Raw genomic sequence first — 20,597 nt, forward strand, 5'->3', positions numbered from 1 at the left:
CATTCGATTATTGCACTCCTGGTTTTATAATATTCTTCGGGTTCCATATTTTTGCTGTCCACCTGCACTGACTGAAGTGAAAAGCTTGGTGTTAATGAAACAGTGACCACAGAAGGCAGCTGGTGGAGGACAAGTCTGCTGAGCTGTTAAACTGAGTCTCAATGGAGGAGGATGGCATTGTGGATAAACCTCCAGTTACCACAAACTGAGAGTAAATCCAAGTTGATTTCGTTGGTGATATGAGAGACTGCAAGTTTTTTACTTCTTCTTAACCCTGGGACTTAAGTTAATTTAATGTCAGCACGAGAGCCGAGCTGCAAAATAATGCTTCTTTGTGCATGGAATCTCACACACATGTGCTGGAAGCTGGAAAAAAATGGTAGCAGGTACTTAAAACAAACTTTAATTAACCCTCTATTGCATAGTGTTGGCAAAAAAATATTTTATTTCAATTTTACTGAAAAGCAGCAATATGTAATCAATGTCGATAAAGAAATTAATTTGTTTTTGCTCAAGAAAATCATGTAACATGTGTCATATTACATTTATTATATTGAGTACTGCATTTGACTAAACATGGATTTATCAAGTTCAAAAAGAAAAAAATACATCTGGTACTTGGTATTATGGTTATTTCCATCATGCACATTGTTGCAGAACAGCAACACATTTGAATTAATCTATTTCCATTACTTAAGCACCTTCAGGGAATAAAAGACCAAACAAAAATGTACTTGGTTAAGTACAAATCCACGCAATAGAGGGTTAACCTTCAATTTGTTGAGTGCAACCCTATAACTAACAATGGTATGACCCTTCCCCTGTGTATGAAGACTATTGGAGCAACACATTGAAAGAGTTTTAAGGGGGACACACACTGTTTCTTTCTTTCTGGGATTTCAAGTCATCTTGACTATCACCACTGATATCCATTGGGTTTTAGCAAAAACATAAAGCAAACTTTAATCTCAACATAAATAGTAAAACCAGCTTCTGAAAGAGATTTTGTATGTCTAATGTCTGATTGAATATTTTATTGTCTCCCGTTAAAGGAAATCATTCACCTCCAAATCAGACTCCACAGGCCAAACATCCAAGAAGCACAGAACCATAAAGCAGAAAGTAATAAAGTGTTCACAGGTTTCATGGGGCAGAGAAAACATATGATGCCTGAATATTAGAGCCATAGTGTTAAATCATTTATTCTGTAGATTTCCTACATAGTGCCTGACTATCCAGTGTCTGCTTAGGCTCGCCTGACCGAGGCTTCAAGTTAAATCAGGACATAAATGTTTACCTCCTCACTCCTAAGTCTCCAGCCTGATTAAGACAGAATAGTCATGAAAATAATAATAATAATAATAAACATGATGAAGTAAACCCTGAAATTCCACTAGATATTTGTTTTTATTAAGTCTAAATCAGGCATATATATTTTTTGAGCCTCGTTATCGGACAAAGGGGGAAAGTCTATATGCAGATTGGATAAGGTGCTCGGTGCACAAGGGTCAATAAAATAACTTGAGCAATCATAAAGAGAGATAGCTTATCAGTTTTGGACTCAGAGCTTTTTCCGGCAGACCGGTTATCAAGGCTGTTGTCTTCTTTTCTCCCTGAATCATCGGCCTACACGAGTGTTGTGTGTGGCCAACCCCACCACAGCGTGAACTGTAATGTGCCCTGACCTCATGTGACACATCGGATCAAACCACAAAGAATAAAATGGGTCAAACGCTGCTGTTGGATCCTCTGACCTGCGAACAGCTACAGCCACGGACTTTTCTTATCACAGAGAGGGCACTGGAGGACAGTGTGGTGAGGCTGGATTACGACTTGGATGATTATGGACACGTCACTGGTCTGAAATTTAAACATAAAGCTTCTTGTGTGTTGAAGAGGATTTTGGTAAATAATTCATAAATGGGGGAAACTAAGAAGCTTCAGTCTGCTAAATACACAACAGTAAAAAAAAAAGAATAAATACTTTAACACTCATCGAAAACATCGTCCAGTTCCTTGGTTTTTACAAAATAAAATACATACAGTACTTGTTTTATTTCTTAAGACAAACACATATCGTTTCATAATATTTTCACATGTTCATTTTCAGTAGTCGTTACATAGATAGTATTTCAGCACAGCTTAAAGAGCTTGAAGCCGCACATAGGGACAAGGATGCATAAACAAAAAATCAATCTTTTGGCTTTTGTAGGTCAGTGTTGTTCGTTCGCCTGTATGGAGTGAGTCCAAACCTCAAGCCAAATTAAATTTACAAATACTTTCTGACAGTTAACACAATGAGATGTTGGATTTTCAGCAACTGATGAATGATCCCATCATTCATTTCACACAATATCCTGATACCTGTTTTGTTCTAAACCTTGCTTATCCTCTTAGTGGTAGAAGGATAAATGTGGTGCTGGTCCTTGTATGTTTACTTATTGTCAAAAAATCCCATGAAAAGACAAAAAACAACAACAAATTTATCCTTTACTCTTGATGTAGGCAAAACCTGATCTGTTTCATCTGTCCTATAGAGCTACAATATTTGAGTCAATCCTATGTGATACCTCTTTAACACCATAATTAGCGGGAATACGTGTTTTGTTTATCTAAATGTGGGTAAACCCGCTACAAAAAGACAATTGAATCCAGTTAAGGAGTTTGCCTTTCTGTTTTTTTTTCATGTGCAACGTCAAGCACCATAACTGTCGTCACAAATTGTCACGTTCACCTGGGTGTTAAGTTTCCATCACTTTCACACAGAGCTGATAAAAACCTGTGTCAACTGCAGAGTCATGTGACCTATGACTCAACGCTGATTGCATTCCCACTGCAGACAAAACCCAGATGTGTGTGGGTGTCAGTGGGTTTTCTGAACTGTACACCGACCTTAAACTGCAAGTGTGTGTATTAGAAACTAAATACTGGAAATGAGGCTCTTAAGTTAAAGATTATAATACAATTTCTCAAATAATTTTAAAATGCTACTCTAAGCTGATGGTGGTAACTGCATAGTCAAGTGATAACTGCCAGTTGGTTTCTCTAGCAACACCTTTCACATAACATTAGTCATTTGACCCATTGTTATTTTAAAAATACTGATTAGAGCAGCTCTACGAATCCTCTAAAAACCAACAGGCTTATATAGTGAAGTCAGAAAGTACTGAGAAACTGATTAACTTTCTTTTTCATGGGATCTCCTGACATTGTGTTAACATTTAAACTCTCCATGTTCTAACCCTGCGGACACAGTTTCCACTGCTCACTGACAAGTCTGCGTGTGACTGTTCATGTTGAAGAGGCTTAATGAGCCTGTCATATGATTACATTAGCTTCCAGCAGCAGTGGCCCACTGTATTGCAATATGCAGATAAAAACCCTCAATAGCTAAGTATTAACTCGCAACTTAGTGCAAGACCTTATCATTACCCACACTTAAGGCTCGGTACAGACTATTATGATCTAACAGGTCTCACAGATGTTTGTGTATTTTATGGCTATGTTTCAAGACGACAGAGAAAGCATGGTATAAACCTTTGGCCACCCATACAGGACTCGCAAACTGATGCACAGGCTACTGTAACTGCATAAAGCGTTTAGTGCATCCTAACCCCTGACTCCAGGCGGGAAGATAAAAGTATGTCTGCTGCCGACTTCAGCCTGAACATATTGCATACGTGAACCAGAAGGTCAACCCCTCTGACATCCCACCAGCCAAACCATTGATTTTTTTCCTCTCTTGTTTCACACATACTGTGGAAGCACACAGGGCAGACAGAGACCGAAGCTATCAAGCACACAGTTGTTGTTTTGTTTTGTTAAACATTCACTTGGTAAAACTAGCAAGTTTTTCAGATTTATAGCAACAATAAAGCAGTAAAGTTTCAACAGAGCGGAATGTCGTTCTTTCTCGGCTGTCCTCATTCGGACCCACAGTGAAAGGTGTTGACTTCCAGACACATACACACAGAGGAGGAGCAGAGACGAGAGGTGCAATACCCTCACGGTCAAGCGGAACACAGAAGCGTTAGTTCCACTCCCACATCTGCCTCCGCTGTGGGACTGTATCTCGTCTTTCTGTTGCATGGATCAGTTTGATTTACAGGTGCATCCCCCTCTTAAAGGGCACAAGTCGTCCGTCAAAAGAAACAGGAAAGACTTCCTCATAAATAAAGGTTTAATTAATAATCACATTGCTTTCCCTCTCCTGCAGAGGCAGGGTGACAGGAGGCCATAACTCTCTGTGTAACCTCTGGGTCTGTCACAGCAACAATACAGACATGACAGTTTAAAAAAAAAAAAAAAAAAAAAAAAAAAATACTCCGCGAGCTGTATGAAAAGGTTCCAACAATATCAAGCCCCCTCTAGCACCACCTCCAGTTTTTAAGATAACACAGTATAACACAGGCGGTCAGACATCTTTACTACATTAGCACATCAGCTAGATGCTAACAGTAGAGAGACATCCTACTCCGCCGCATTGCTTCGCTGATTAAATATGCCGGGCTGACCTCTGGTTCTTCCGTCATCACCTCAATGTTCTGCCACTCTCCACACTGGTTGGATTTCTTGATGGTGTCCACCACACAAAGGGCGTACAGGCAGTCCTCAAAGGTGGCAGCCATTGTCAGAGGCCTCCCGTCCCACGTCCGCCGGTCATCCTGGTCGTGAAAGGCCTGCCGCACGGCCTGGATCATGCGGATCGTCCCAGTGAGATACGGTGAGGGAATGTCACTGAAGGCCTTCTCCGGCAAAGAAGAATTCTCAAGAGGTGTGGTGTCTTTGAGCAGCAGCTCGGGGCCACCACCGCTCCCTTCGCCCACGCTGTTCTTCTGTCCATACAGGTCGGTCCCTGTGACCGTTAAGCGCCCGACTGTACCCACGACGATTACCTCCTGACGGAACTCTCCGGGCACGTTAAAGTTGAGCGTGACCGTACAGCAGGCGCCTCCCTCCAGAACCATCTGGAATGTGCAGAAGTCATCGCTGGTGATCTGACGGATGCCCTGGATGTGGTCCGTCTGTTTTACGAAGGTCTTTAGGAAGCCGTGGACTTTGGCCGCGCGCTGGCCCGTCAGAAATGTAAGCAGGTCGATGATGTAGCTGCCCACAGAGTGCAGGCCGCCACCTCCCATCAGATCATCGCAGCTCCAGTTGTATTTCTTCCCCAGGAGACTACCACTGTGGACCTTTTAGACGAAGAAAAGACATTTTGCTACTTTAGAAGGTCTTTTTTTTAAGACGACAAAAGCACAACAGTTTGGGTGGTGTCAGAAAGTGCCCGTGGTCGTTAAGTGCCTTTAATCAAGATGCAGACTCCTTGTCATTACTGTAGGTCCTGCTCTAACTCAACCTAACCTCTAAATAACGTAACATAATATTGTTGTTGTCATTATAAATTGCAAGATATCAACTGAAAAATCCCCAGTCTAAAAACGAGAATTGATCATGTTTGTCTCACCTGGGCCTCACAGACCAGAAGCTCCCCAATGTATCCTTCTTCCAAGAGTTCCTTCATACGGACGAAGGCTGGCAAGAAACGCAGAACATTTCCCATAATGCTCAATAACTTGGGGTAGTACTGGGCAGCTGACATCATTCTGAAGGCATCCAGAGGCGTGGCGGTCCTGTCGCAGATGACGTTCTTTCCAATACCTGGGAAAAGAGGGGAGAGAAAATTGGGAATGAGCCACGTTTTTTGGCTCATTTGCTAAAGAATTTCATTGTTTTAACAGTAGCTTCCCTTCATGCTGGCGATGTTAAGATGAAGGGCCAACGTGCATGAGAGGAAGAGGGAGAAGGAGAAGTAATGTGCTCACATTACACACACACAGACATAATATCCTCTGGAGCTTGAAAACATCCCCTGAAGAAACAATGCAGCACTTCAAAATGTGGCAACTCCCATAATAGCTGAGTCAAGAATCCCTAAACTTTCCGAACTCTTGCCAACGAGTCATGGACGCTTAATGACAAAAGGATTAACAACATATGTTCACTGTATACAAAGCATTGTCCACAGTAAGGCTAAGAGGGAAGATGTCCTTCTAAAACTGCAAATGTTCAGTTGTAGAATTTAGTGGTAAAGTGTCACATTGCAGTTGAATGCCCCTCACCTCACTCTCCCCTTCCAAGCATGAAATATAACCTGTGGTAACCTTTGAATGTAGTAAAAACTCAAACGGTATTTAGTTTGTCCAGCTACGATGACTATAAAAAACATGGCGGAGAGGACCTTTAATGTCAAGGGCCCATTCTAGGGTAAAGACAACTATTTGTACAATTTAGATGATCACACACGAGTGAAAACATCACTAGGACTATTTTATCTTCAAATCACATTACACACCTAACCTTTAAGAGTAATGAAATGTCAGAAGAACTCTTTATTGATGTATTTTTGTATCTTTAATCTTCATTAAAGAGTATGGATGTTCAGTCTTAAGAGCAGAACTGACTGATGTTACATTCGGATTTTGTGTTCTTTCACTCAACACACTGTCCTAGGACTGAAATAGCTATGGTTGTGCTTAGATTTACTTTGCTTGTTCTCAAACTATGTGCTTGGCTCATAATTTGTTAAGATTTCCTGCGCTTCAGCTTCACGCTGCTTAACTAAATGTCTTCTTCACATTTCTTTCTTCTGTACTTGGATACATTTTTTGTTCTGTCATTCCCCAACAAATAGAGAGCAAGGTGTAGGGTTGACAAAGGTTGCGTCAGCTTTACTTTCAACGGGAAGCCCGTGCAAAAGAGCTGAAGCTGGAGCGATGGAGTCTGAGTGCAAGTGCACAGTTTGAGCACAAGCAGCAGCTTTTTGAGGGCCAGCACAGGGTTCTGAGGGAAAGCATCACAAAATTTGAAAGGGAAATCAATAAGTACTGCTCTAAAACAGAAAGACCAGGAAGGATGAAAAAAAACAAAAACATATTGATGTTGCTGCTTCTCCGCTGAAGTTACATCCTAATATAACACTCATCTCCACATTAAAAATACAGGCACATAAAACAATAACCACAATACAAGATCTTGAGAAAACCTGAATCCCTGAGTGCAGCTTTAACAATGGCAGGCATGCAAGCTGTTGCAGTCATAACTGTGCGGTGTGTATGGTGTAAGACTGCACAGCTCAGAGAGCTTAAGACAGGCTGCACTGGTATTACCACAGGCCTGATGAAAGGCTGATAAAAAGAAGGCAAAGCAGAGATGGTGAAGGGAAGGAGAGGAAAAGCCTGCAGACGCTGTACGAAACCTAATTAAATTCACTTCTCGCACATCAAATGGGCCACTGATGTCGGCAGCACCCAAACACAACAGAGAGAAGAGGCTGGACTGAAGAGACATGTCTCACCATTCGAGACAGACAAGAGTCAGCGAACAACATGCAAAACAGATCATTAACTCAATTTAAACTTGACCTTTTACTGTTACATCGTTTGTTCTTTTCAATGAGTGATTGTTTTCATTACTGTTAAATCTGCTGATGAAAAGTCATTCCGGCTCTAGATTGTGAGAATACACAGCAACGTATCCATTGCATGTCTTCCAGAGGCCAAGGTGACCTCTTCATCTCACTTTAAATTCAGTTCACAATGACATGAAACAGAAGAAAAGCAGCAAATCCTTGCAGTATAGAAGCTGATAAACAAAGGTTTGAAATGTTTGGGTTGGATTCAACAAAATGGAAAGAAGTATCTATCTACATGGCATATCTCGAGAACTATTTATCTTATCGGCTTCACACTTGACACGTGTATTGTTAAGGGTGCAGTGTTGAATTTGGTGCGATTTGGACATGTGATACGTTCACTATTAATAAACTTGGAATAAACAGGTGACCAGGACTCTACAGCAGCGGCAACTGGGACTCATCGACGTCTGTGATGTTGACGACAACAGCAACGACAAGTGATTCTCAAGTTTGCTATTCTGCATACTGAGTCCAGCTTTATCAAACTTTGAATAAACAGGTGAGCAGCTCTTTGTGCAGCAGCATCTAGCTCATGTGCTTATGTAGTAAAGATGTCTGACCGCCTGTGTAATCCTGTGTTATCTTAAAAACTGGAGGTGGTGCTAGAAGGGCCTTGATATTGCTGGAACCTTTTTCATACATTATTTTTTTAAGACTGTCATGTCAGTATTGTTGCTGTTACAGAACCAGAGGTTACACCACTAACCCTACATGGGAGAGAGTGAGCCTTCTTTGTCATGAGATCAACACAGGCACTAAAAGCCTGTGTCACTCTTTGTCAAAGACCACAGTCAGCAGTATTCATAACCCCCAAAAATGCCATTAGTCCACACAGAGACAACTAGAGATCTCACAAGTTGGTCAGATGACTTCAAGAGAGAGATTCCGGGTTTTTTTCAACTTTGTCTCAATAGTGCACATGTAAAGAGTTACTGTCAATAATCATCCTTTCCATACTGGCCATGAAGCGATTCCTTTGTTGTGCAAATACACTGCAGGAAATAAGGGACATGACTGGACACCAGCACCCACCGGTACTTTCCCAACATGTGGGCTTGTGATGCATGCAGGGAAAATCCAATCCCATCCATAAAATGACAACACATTTTCTCCAAAGGTCAGTCTTCTTGCACATGCCTCCTGAGTCACGTGCACTGTTTTTTACGAAATCTCGAGGCTCCAACAGCTCACTATCTTTTAATCAAATCACAACCTGACACAATCGCCTAGAGCCAATCGCTCAGCTTTTAGATGAGCACTGCGACTACTAAGCAACCAATGTCCCCCACTGCACCACCTTAACTCTACCAAATCAACTACTTCTAACTCATCCAGAAATCATCATAGATGCCCCAACTCCGTGCTTCATCACCTCCTCATTGTCGCCGCTGTGTCTTTAGGCCCCAGGGGGAAGTCGCATTTATATCAAAATCTCCTAATTCATAGGACTTCTTCCATGGTGTTCTACTTCCTGCTGGGGTCTTAGCATTATCTCTAAGTCAGTCCTGATTGAAATATCATTGATTTGAGATAAGTGCTTAAATCTGAAGAAAATTGACAATAATCTGCATAAAAAGAGTCTATTTTGGCCATTGTGACATGTAGATGTTCTTGTGGTATCTTCTGCCGCTGTGGGTCAGCAGCGAGGGGTCTGTCAGAAATTACATGTGCACATGCATTATAGGGGCATCCCTCTACAAACACATTCCTGGAGCCCCCAGAGTGTGAAAAGCAGCATGCGGCCTCTCCTCCAGTCTTGTTGGTGGAGGGGCTGTTTTGGAGGTGAAACTTACCATGCTAATCTGCCATTAGCGCCACCGGCCAGGCCAGGAGATTAATCCCTCTGACCCAGTTCTGAGGAGTGCCTCGTGAGCCCCCACCCACAACCCGGCCACTGCAGACACACAAAGCCAAGATACAAGAGTGCACCCCTGAACCCCTTTCTTTTTGGCAGCAACACACACAAACAGAAACTGGGAAGATGCATTGCCCTGGGTAAACAGCTTTGTGGGTAAACGCTAAATGCTCTTGAGTGACTTTTTGGGCATTCGTGTTGAGCTCAGTGTCTGAACAATAGCTTGGCCAAAATCCCCGAAGGCAGATTTCACTCTCCCGCAGCTTTTCTCTTCTTGCCAAAAACCATACAAGTCTCTTTGGTAATTTCCTAGAAATGCACCACACTAAAGGCAGATATATCTGAACTCATGACTCTATACGCAGTGTCATTTCTGCTCATGCCTGCACTGATGTGTCAACTCAAGCTTAGCACGACCTTTTCAGACAAAAACAGCTCTTCCTCAGGTCAGCGATGACCTTTCGCTCCTTGTGCACAAAGCTCTGAGGGGTCGAGTCTGGCTTACATGGGTCATAGTGCTGAGTCATCATGAGCTACTCAGCCACAGCCAAGCTCAGAGGGTGACAGGATGTATTGTGTGTGTCCATGTGTCTGGTAGATTATGGAGGTACCTGAGCACAAGTTAAAATCACAACAGCTCCTGCAGTAAGACGAGGGAGAAAATGGCCTTGCACCAAAGTGTAGAATACAACAGAGAGGAGATGTAGAGAATGAGATGTAGAGAATGTGACAGTGAGCTAGAGTCTGTCAATTTAACATCTCCGGTGGAAAATGTTTTGAGATAAGTCCCCAAAGAGAGACAAAAGACACGTTTACTTGGACACAAGATACTGATTTTAACACAATAATGACAATACTCTGAACAGCATACATTTGCATACAAAATCTCCAATTATAGCATAGCCCATAATATTTAGACCACTGTTAACAGATGTAGTTTTACTGTAAGAGCCAAACACCAGGGACCCAGGGAGAGGGAAATAGCTACAGTGATAGTCAGGGTGAAGTGGAGCTCAACTCACAGGTAAAGCTGTGGGCCCAGTGGGAGAGCAGTAATGGAGCAGAAAAAAACTCCAGCACTGCAGGTCAGTCCCTCAACATTAATAATTCATGTCGAGGACATATCTAACCAAGAGCCTCCAGAGACAGAGCAGCAGAGAGAGAGAGATCCTGCAGCATACTGCAACAGCATAAACACGATAATGCAGGTTACAATGGGGAAATAATGGGGATAGCACCATGAAATTGCCTATTGCTATTATGGCATTCAAAAACTGCCAATTTGAATTGGATTTTGAATATTGTGCTTCAAAGTAAAGAACTCCTTCACTCAGCAGCAGTGAATTGTAGAAGCCTGCTTGCCTTCACGTGTCATTCAGTATGACATCCAGTCCACACACTCACGCATGCACACACACACACACACACACACACACACACACACACACACACACACACACACGCACACACACGCACACACACGCACACACACACGTATACCGTTCTAATGCTTGTGTTTTTGTGACTTCAGGTCTAAAACAGATTCAAATGTAGTTTTACTATCTTGCTAAGACGGCAGCAGGAAGAACAGGTTAAACTTCTGTCTGGAGAAACTCATTTACTAAGAACAGAGACAGTGAGACCCACACAGAGACAGAGAGACAAAGCAGCTGAATCATTACAAGCGAGGGCCAGCTCTCCCCAGCCCAGTGCTGCTCTCGGCTCGCTGCCACGCTCATCATCTGCGCCTCTCTGCATGGTGCCAGTGTATCCTTCTGGATAAGATCCTAATATCCACAGCAACACACACAAACACAGGGCATTGGGAGGAACAGGATAAGGCTTGATGTGTGATTGTGTGCGGCAGAGGGGAAACAATCAGCGCGTGAGGTTTTATGCATTCACACCTCCAGCGGTGATTGTGAGGAAGGAAAGCAGCGCGTGGTGACTGTGCCGGTTGTTCAGGTTGTGTCTTAGTGAGGGCGGGGCTGGTAGAATTGTATGTGACAGCAAAGCTAAGTCAGCTATTGTGTAATTACTCTTTGTTTACTGTTGTGCATTATGTATGGTGGGATGGCAACGTGCCATGGCAACTGTGATACATTTCACTTGACTTTATCCATAGACAGAGGAAATAACACAGCCCTGGCCTAAAATAATCATTATCTAAATTTATGAGAATAGAAATTCAGGGACACATCTCCCCCACTCGTTCTGAAATATTCACAGCTGCACACATCCATATGTTTCTGTTGATGTGAAATCCGTCATTAATGCGGCCCTGTGGCAACAGCTGGAAGTCCCCACGGAGGAAAACCAGGTGGATTAAGAAGGATGCTGATAATTCGTGGTGACAGCCAAGACAATAGGCCCTCTGCTTGAGGATGCCAGAAATAGAAAAGAGTGGGAAACCAGGCAGCGTGATAGCCATCTGCCACGCTGCACCGTGCACGAGCTCCTGCAGGGCGGAGGTCAGGAGGAGGAGACAAGGCCGAGAAGCTTTAAGATTCCTACACACTGATGAAAATGAATAATTGCACCTTTAGAATCATGTTGCCATTATGACGAGAGACACATCATTTATGATTCGCTGTATCGATTAGGGACGACATTATCCATATTCAAGGTCAAAGGTCAATTTCACTGCAATGTCACAACAAGATGCAAAAAAATGAACAGAGGAGGAGATCGCGGCCATATTTTGTGTTATTTAACTGGATAGCAGAGGCATATAGCCACAAAGTGATAATTCTAACTTTTCCTGATTTACCTGATTTGCTTGTGTTTCATCAGGTCACTGAACCACTGTAGACAAATGTAAAACTGTACCACATCTGTGCATGAAGTATCATACAGCCTCACAGTGTTCGGGACATCCCACTTTATGCAAATTAAGTGCTAAACCGTTTGACCTGATTACAGTGTATCATATCGGTGTGTGGCAGTGTTGTGACAAGACAAAGCCAAGTGAGTGGATCTGAAAGATGATAAAGATCCATCACTGAAGCACTAAAGTAATTAGCTTTGTCTGTGAAGCCTATGGAGTCTTTGGAAAAGCTTGTAACACACACACACACACACACACGGTAATGTGTCATCAACAATAAACAACTACCTCTTTTACACCAAAAAGCGAGTATATGCAGTTTTTTTAACCGTGGGTAAACCTGCTGCAAAAAGATGATTGACTCCTTTCCCGTTGCCAATAGAGGACTGTTCGACGTCACGAAAACCAACGCGCTCTCTCGCTGTCTTGCCAAATTTGCACTCTCACCTGGTTGTCATGCTCTCATCACTGCCAGTCAAAGGCAGAACCGGACAGGGGGCCAAAGAGAGACCCCTACTGACAGGATGGGACTCCTTTGTGTAGTCTCTAGTAGAGCCTCAAGTGATTATTTTTCCGAATCAAATTGACGATGTAGTGTACATATTAATTACAGTAGATAACATGGGTTTCAACAAGCTAAAATGAAGCTATGTGTGCACTGGCTGAAGAGAGTAGACCCTCAGAGACTGGCCAGTCTCGTCTTTCTGCTGAGTATCCCAAATTAAATTTGGCTTAAAGCAATTACAAAGCAGTGTGGAGAGGAGACAGGGACAACCACACACAAACGGTGCACAGCTCTCTTGCCGTGTGTAAATCAGAGAAAACAAGCTTCCTGCTGACTCATTGTGTGACAGGAGCGTGCTCCCCACTCTGAAATTAGCATGTAAATAGGCACCTTGATAACAGTGATGTATGGGCGCAGTAATGTTTGCTTTTCCCGGGCAGCTGATGCAAAAGCAGCGGCACAGCCCCCTTCTGTTACGCAGGAACACACACGGTCATTGTGTAAGAGTGGAGTTATGAAGGCAGTGAGTTTTGTCAGACACTGACCGAAAGACAAGCTGGTGACAGTCCAGAGGCCGTGAGCAGGGTATCAATAATTTACTCACATCTTTTTTTAGACCAACTGCCTGTGACATAAATCGGTACTGACACCTTAAAATGAAATATTTAGTCAAATACAAGTATTGGTAGAGATACTGATTGTTTTAAATCATAATCAACTGTATCTCAGGCAAGGTAAGGTAAGCTATCGACTGTCAATAAGAAATGACTCAGCTGTAATTAGCCTAATTCATGTAAATTCTATGAGAACACTATCATTAATAGAGACCGACTCACGGTTAGTCAAGCACATGTCTCAAGAGGACCCACTGCGCCGACACTGGCTGCAAATTCCATTTTGTCCTCGGAGCAAGAAGCCAGAGTTTGGATCAGGGAGACTGGATAGTGTCCAGAATGTCCATTGTCCATCTTTATATATAAATCACGTCAACATATCAGCATACACACACACTTTATCTTTATGTCTCCTGGACAGGTCGCCATCCAGTCTGTCACAGGCCTATCATATCATAACCGTTCACACACACATTCACACTTACGAATTTCGAGTCACCAGTGGAAGAAATGCCAGATGGAAGTGAGAACCTTATTGCCGTGAGGTGACAGTCTATATGTGAAAAATTATAGCTGTTACCAAAATAAAGGTACAGGTACACAAATACATCATAACATAATTTCTACAGTTTTTCTTCAGCAGCAACTCTGTGAACTCATAAATTTGTGTTTATGCTTTGAACTAATGAAATTTAATGCAAACCACACATTTTAAAGAAATAATCTACCTAAGAGCGACATAGAGACAAAAGGAGGCTTTTGCTAATTGTGTTTCCTCCTGTTCAGAAACAGCATTAATGATCCAAATCAGTCTTCAGTGTCTGGCAACACAAATCGACCAGCTGGACTACATCTAACACATTGATAAGACTGATAAATCAGCAGCAGGGTGCTTTTTGGGGTGTGTGTATTATCTGTATCAGAGCTTGGAGCTGCTCCATTAGTACACAGCAGAAGTATGAATGATGACGAGCATTAGTCTCTCTCAGCCGGCTTTGCCCTTCAGCTAATGCCCTCGAGTTGCAAGGAATTTAGCATTCCTAAATGTGTTTAAGTGCTGCCATTAACCCCTGAAACAGAATGGCTCGCTAGCCACTATCGATGTAACAGTAACCAAAGGAGTGGCTTCTGGCCACGAGGTTCCTAATGCATGCGCTAAAAGCACATGTTAATGGTGGCCATGCACTTACCAGGCTGCTACGCAAATTACAGTCAGCTGCATACAGCACAGAGAAATGGACTCGATCCCACAACATGATTTTTCAGCCCAATTTCTCAATTGCAGACAATTTTGCAAGTTGCTGACAAAAGCCCTTGATCTGCATTTGCCAGTCGTTATGTGTTTACTCTTCCAAGACTCGATGAAAGAGGCTCTTAGACTCTTCTCACATTTACAACCTGTTGGAAATCTGGTCAGTGTCTGCACCAGCTCTAGCCAATCAGAGCACAGGAAAAAGTGAAGGTGATGCCACTACCAATAACCATGCATATGCATATAATGGAGAGGGTAAAATAATCAGTGCAGCTCATATGAACTGCATTAGACTCAGGTTGGGTTCAGACAGAAAAAGCAGAATGCCTGTCAGGTTTGGGTCGAGCTCGGGTTTGATGCCCCATGTCTCTTCTACCGTGTGTTTTCATGATCAAACGTGGTTTCATACTACTCTGGGGTTTCTCCTGATGAAAGATTGTGTACTATGTGCCTGCCCCCCCTTAGGCACCAGTCAGTCGTGTATAATGAACTCACGACTGCAAGACTCCTGATCCAATGACTGCAAGTAGTGTAGGTGTAGTGTGAACATGGCTTTCACAGAACAAAAAGGTCAATACTTCTCAAAACTGCCAAATGTAATCTCTTAGTCTTTTAAGACATTAAATCTGTATGGTCAGAAATGGCGGTAATAAAGTGTGTTTGTAAAATGTTGGATGAACTGACTATTTACGCATGCAGGGGGATTACCAGTGACTGTACTGATGATCATTTATTAGCATTTAACACACAACATCTGGAAATGGGAAACTAGTACAACGGTTTTCCTTTTGAATGCAAAATTGGATGTGCTTCTACACCTCATAAAGGCAAATGTGCACATGCATGTACGCCTGTGTGTGTGATGAGGCCTCCACCTGCACCCCCCGTGGTCTTCCAGGGTCTAATTTACTGCTGGGTTGAGTCACTACCCCTACTCTCTAATCACTCACACACACACACACACGCAGCATCCTAATCAGCCCACTTCCCCTCACAGCCCGTACGATAACAAACACAACAGAGACAAATGAAACATGGCTGCCAGGGACAGAGCTGTCCGTGTTCTCACAAAGGATCATCTCAGTCCTCTCTCTGTGCAATTTGCATTTTACAGCCAGAAGAGCCTCCGTTTGCCTTTGTCACGTATAGGTCAAGCAGAATAAACTGTCCAGACCATTTCGCGTTTTTTTGTTCCTGTAATTACCAAATTAAAGTGATTGAAACAGCAGCTCAGCTCGTTTACATACTAATAGACGGTTGGGGCGGGCCCATATTGCTTTGCAAAAACTAAAATTACCCAGGCTCCCTCCTGTGTGTGTGTCTCAGTTCATTAACGAGAGTAGCACGAGGATGAATGTCAGACCATTATAAGCTGCTTTAGAGAGGGAGAATATTAATAGAGACATGCTGGGACTGAGCAATTCACCACAAGACTGCTCCTGTCTGAGAAGACCCGCCGTGAACAACACCTCCTGTCAGTTGTCATCAATTATATACGCCTGAATGGAATGGTTGACGTGACTGCTCCTTATGTTGTGGTGACAGAGTTTAGAGAGAGTATGCTGTATTAAAAGTAGCAGTGGCAGAGGCTGGTGAATAATACAGAGATAGAATATTATATGAGCGCAGAGCATCAGTTTTTGTGTCAGTAAATTTAAAGGAAAGTTTTCAGCTGCATTGTGGGAAGTTTTGCGTGTTTAAAGCCCCAAAACTGACCTGACAGATGTTTTCACAACAAGGAATACACAAGAGAAAGAAAGCAATAGAAGTTGGAGTCTTAACAAAATTAAGCTGGACTAGGAAACCTAGGGTATGTTCTCTTTATGTGCCCATCTGAAATGTATGAGGTTAGGACTAAGGCCGCCCGTATGGTCACCGGTAAAACTGCTCTGAGCTGATTCTGCCATTGTTTTCCTATGGAGAGAGCAGTGGCACCCAGCAAGGTGGAAACGCTAAGCCTGGCAACTTTATTGCTGTTTTCAGACATGACCTGCGGGTAAAATCCGGAGAATCGGCTACAGAGTTTACCCAGAGTTTACTTTTCACACATGCACAACGCAGTGGGAGGTTCTCTGCACTGACACAAGAGGAGGAGCAGCCGGGTGCAGCAGACAGAGACAGGAAGTGACATATTAACGCCACACGATTTTTCTTGACAGTGCAGAGACACTGGTGTCGGCTCTTATCACCACAAACTCTCAACGCATTTCTATGAATATTGTACTAGGAGGTCCGGCTGAGAAAGTCCACAGAGACTGCATTCCACTTGCACATTTATATTCCATTGTGTCCAAATTCTCCTCTGGATGAGAAGCAAAAATGGACAACTGTTTGTGTTTAATCTCTTTTGGGGAAAGTCTGGATTGGACAAACGCGAGGTGGATCTTCTGACTGCTTCTGTCGGTGCCATGAAGGGCATCTTTGTGTTGGACGAGGCTACTGAGGAGTGAATGGAGGAGGCTCCGAATGTTAATGGGCAACATAGAGTCAACAGTTACTGGTCACTGAGACCAAAAACACTTTTTCCATCTATACAGCCATGTGCACAAATACACATCCACACACTGCTATTGTAAGGAGCACATGACTCACAGCGTGTGATCATAATTCACTGGACTCCTAAGCTTATTACTTCCATACTATGTGCTGGCACAGAGCGCGTTGAGAAAAATAACAACTGAGTCCTATTGCTGAATCTAATTTATTAGTTTTAATAGGAAGTGTAACAGCATTAAACCATGAAATTGGTTTATATTAATTAATGTTGAGAAGATCCACAAGAACCAACAGTGACAGGGGGAGAGAAGACACTTGTACCACAAGCAGACACGCTCATTAATAACCATTAATGTCCTGAGGCTCACGGGCAGCCGAGTGACTTCAGGCACAGGCTAATAGATGGAGACATTTTACACTGAATCGAATTCGCCACAGGGTGGGGATGCTCCTCCTGAACAGCTGTGTGCCAGTGACGCTTTGAGATTACATCCGCCTCATTGTCAGGGCCCCACTGGGTAGAGACGGCAACAGATGAATTTACTACCCCTGAACCAATGCACGAGATCATGCCCATCAGGCTTGCGTACCTGAGTCCTTTCTTAGCTGTATTTTTTATTTAACATATTTCAAAACGCAGCAGTTAACAGAGCCAGGAGTCAAACACGAGACTGTTCTTCACAGGATGATTTCCCTTAATGTTCACAGGAAATGAACTCCACAACCAGAGGAACTCACACCAGGATTCACCAGCTGCCTCTTTCTCCTGCAGCCTCCTTCTCACTGTGATAACTTCTACCGCACAATGCAAGCAAAGCGGAACAATGGAACCACAATGCAGTTCGGACGATCCATTCATTTCTACGTAAGAACTGTCTTCTTAATAAAGACTTTTGTTTTGCAAATATGTTTTTTATTGCAGGGTTACTAGGTTGCTTTGTTTTATATCTTCATACACACACAATTTACTGTATTCAAAAATCCATAGTATTTATAGCATGGAGGGAGCTGGGAATATCCAGTTATACAAATCAGATGATGCTACTTTGCTTGTCATTTGTTAGCATAGCATTATAATGCGATACTGTTTATATATAGGAGGGATTTTTTGTCTATGAATTGCAGTTAAAACTTTTCATCACTATTACAAATTTGGATAAAACGTCAGGTCAAATATTTTGAGAATGTTTCATATATTCATTAGTCATATATTAGCACAACGTTGGTTTAGTTAAATATGTAACAGTTAAATATTTATTAACAGCTAATCTATACCTAATAGATTTTTGTGGTGCAACCCATTTTACACTTCTGACATTGTTTACTGACTGGAGTAAACACATATCATTCCGACGTGAATATCACATAAAATGTCAGATTTGTTCTTTGGGGTCGCAGATATTTTAGCTAAAAGGAAATGGTGTTTCCTGCCTCTATAAACAATCTTGGGAAAACGCCGCTCACTTACCCTGTGACTGCTGAGATATGACACATGACAGACTGAGGGGCCAGCAGTCTGATGATCTCCATCACTAACATGTGACCAAGATCAACAATGATGTGGCATAAATAAACTGAGACGACCTCCACCAACCACTGACACATTCCTGTACTTTGAGACAGGTTGAAATACGGCCTTCCATACAACTTTCCTTTGTACTGTTTGTTTCTGACACAGCTGCTTCCTTGCTGCTTGGTCTTGGCACCAGCAGACAGGGCACCGACACAATGATTCATTTATAGGAGGCTCTTCTGAGGTGTTAGATATACAAGGTGTAAAATGCAGAGTACTTCTGCAATGGCTGCAACCAGGAAACAACCACATGCAGCCGAAAAAGCAACCTGAGCTCTGGGTCGACAGTAATGTCACTGTCTGTGTTTCCCCAGCAGAGAACTGTCACATTATACAGTTGGTAGAAATAATGATACATATGAGACCGCAAGGGAGAGTCTGACCTGCTTCATTATGAAATGAAGCATGAAGAAAACATCCACCATGGCCTGTGTGGATACTGACAACTGAGCAGAGACAGTAAACGCCGTCTTCTACTGTATGCATCAATCAGAAATGTGATGGCAGGCTGTTCACTGTTTATGCAAAATTGTTAAAAAATATCCCCCATCAGTCCTGCGAGTGTGAGGAGAAGACTGACACCGGTTTCCTGTCTTCATTTGAAAATGCATCAAATCTTCTAGGGATACGCCTGGTGTCCACATTGCTCCGGAGTTGGGAAACGCTGCTAATTTGAAAACTCAGGGGCTGCGAGACTCTACACTGGCAGAAACAGAGATGTTTGGAAATGATGATGTCGTCTACCAGGCTATGATAATACAACTGCTCCAAAGACAAGCTATCATTCGAGCAACCTGCGACAATTCTGCAAGTAACAACCAAATGCTTCCTGTTTACAAAGGCACGCACATGCCCAGTGTATGTGAGCCGTTACTTGCGTTTTCAGGTGTGTTAGGATTCAAAGTGATGGAGCTAAAACGTTCCTGTGTCAAGAAAGTGCTTTCAGACTAAAACGTAGTAGTGAGGATGTAGCCCTGCTCAGCATTAAGGCGAGAAACAGCTGAATCTACTTTTGAAAAGTCCACCTAAAAGCACTACTAAAGATTACCAACTGACATGCTGTATTTTCTATTCTGTGGGTTTCTATTTCTCTGGAAACAAAACTTGCTCAGCATTCATCATATTTCCATACTTGATGGGACATGGTATAGAGTTTCTAGAGAAGCTCAGAGGGAAGGTGATGGTGACAGATTATACGTGACACGAGTCGTCAATGTCACACACTGTGTCTACTCACCCCACGAACAGGAAACGAGAGACGCTTCACTGCGGTACACCAAAATATCACTTCCTGTTGCAGCTTTACTCTGCAGTTTGAGCATTTGCAGCGAACGCTCCATTTTTAGGATCTAACCTGAAAAAGCACTAACATCTTAAAGTCAAGTCTGAAAAACCCGCTGTAGTAAGAGTGTCGGTCCCAGAGGAGCAGGATCACTCCATCAGAGGCCCCGACCGACGGTAGCACCGCCTCAGGGCTAAATATCTGCAGCAGCCTCTTGTCCTCAGTCCCTGATGACCAATTAAGAAACACAGACGGGCCTATTCCTGACACTGACACAGAAAGGAAATCTGAGCGAAGCTATAATGGAACTGCTTCACCTGGGGAATATACAGAATGAACTGGGAACACAAAGTAAAGAGATAAAGTTCATGTCACAGTGCGACAGGCAGCAACACATCATAGATCCAGAGGAAAACACAGCACGTGTCTGTGGGCTCGACTTAATGTGTTTGTGCAAGATGAAAACATTTCACAAGTGATTTCCCAATACTGATTACACAGGTAACTTTGTTATGGCTTGCCTCAGTTACAACAGTCAGCTACACACACACACACACACAAATTTTAAAAGTGTCATCAGTCAGGTATTTTAAGGTGGAATAGCAATAATAACTTCATATGATAACGTGTCATTACATGTTATATAAACTAAAGTGATGAGAAACAGCAGCTGGGCTGAGTCTGAACAAAGTGAAGACTACGACTGCAACAAAACATTA

At 42.8% G+C, this 20,597-nt stretch overlaps 1 protein-coding gene across 1 annotated transcript in view; it reads right to left on the reverse strand.

Annotated features, from left to right (window-relative positions):
* Positions 1-422: 422 nt before the first annotated feature.
* Positions 423-20,597, reverse strand: part of gfod1 (glucose-fructose oxidoreductase domain containing 1) — a 31,839-nt gene continuing 11,664 nt past the window's right edge. Inside the window, exons 2-3 of the mRNA XM_061093670.1 lie at positions 5,465-5,658; positions 423-5,192 (exon numbers count right to left, since the gene is read on the reverse strand). Coding sequence (XP_060949653.1) covers positions 4,452-5,192; positions 5,465-5,658 — 935 coding nt within the window. The 3' untranslated portion in view covers positions 423-4,451. The remainder of the gene's footprint in view (positions 5,193-5,464; positions 5,659-20,597) is intronic.

The sequence above is a fragment of the Limanda limanda genome, chromosome 20 (assembly GCF_963576545.1).
Source record: "Limanda limanda chromosome 20, fLimLim1.1, whole genome shotgun sequence".
NCBI classification, from domain to species: Eukaryota; Metazoa; Chordata; class Actinopteri; order Pleuronectiformes; family Pleuronectidae; genus Limanda; species Limanda limanda.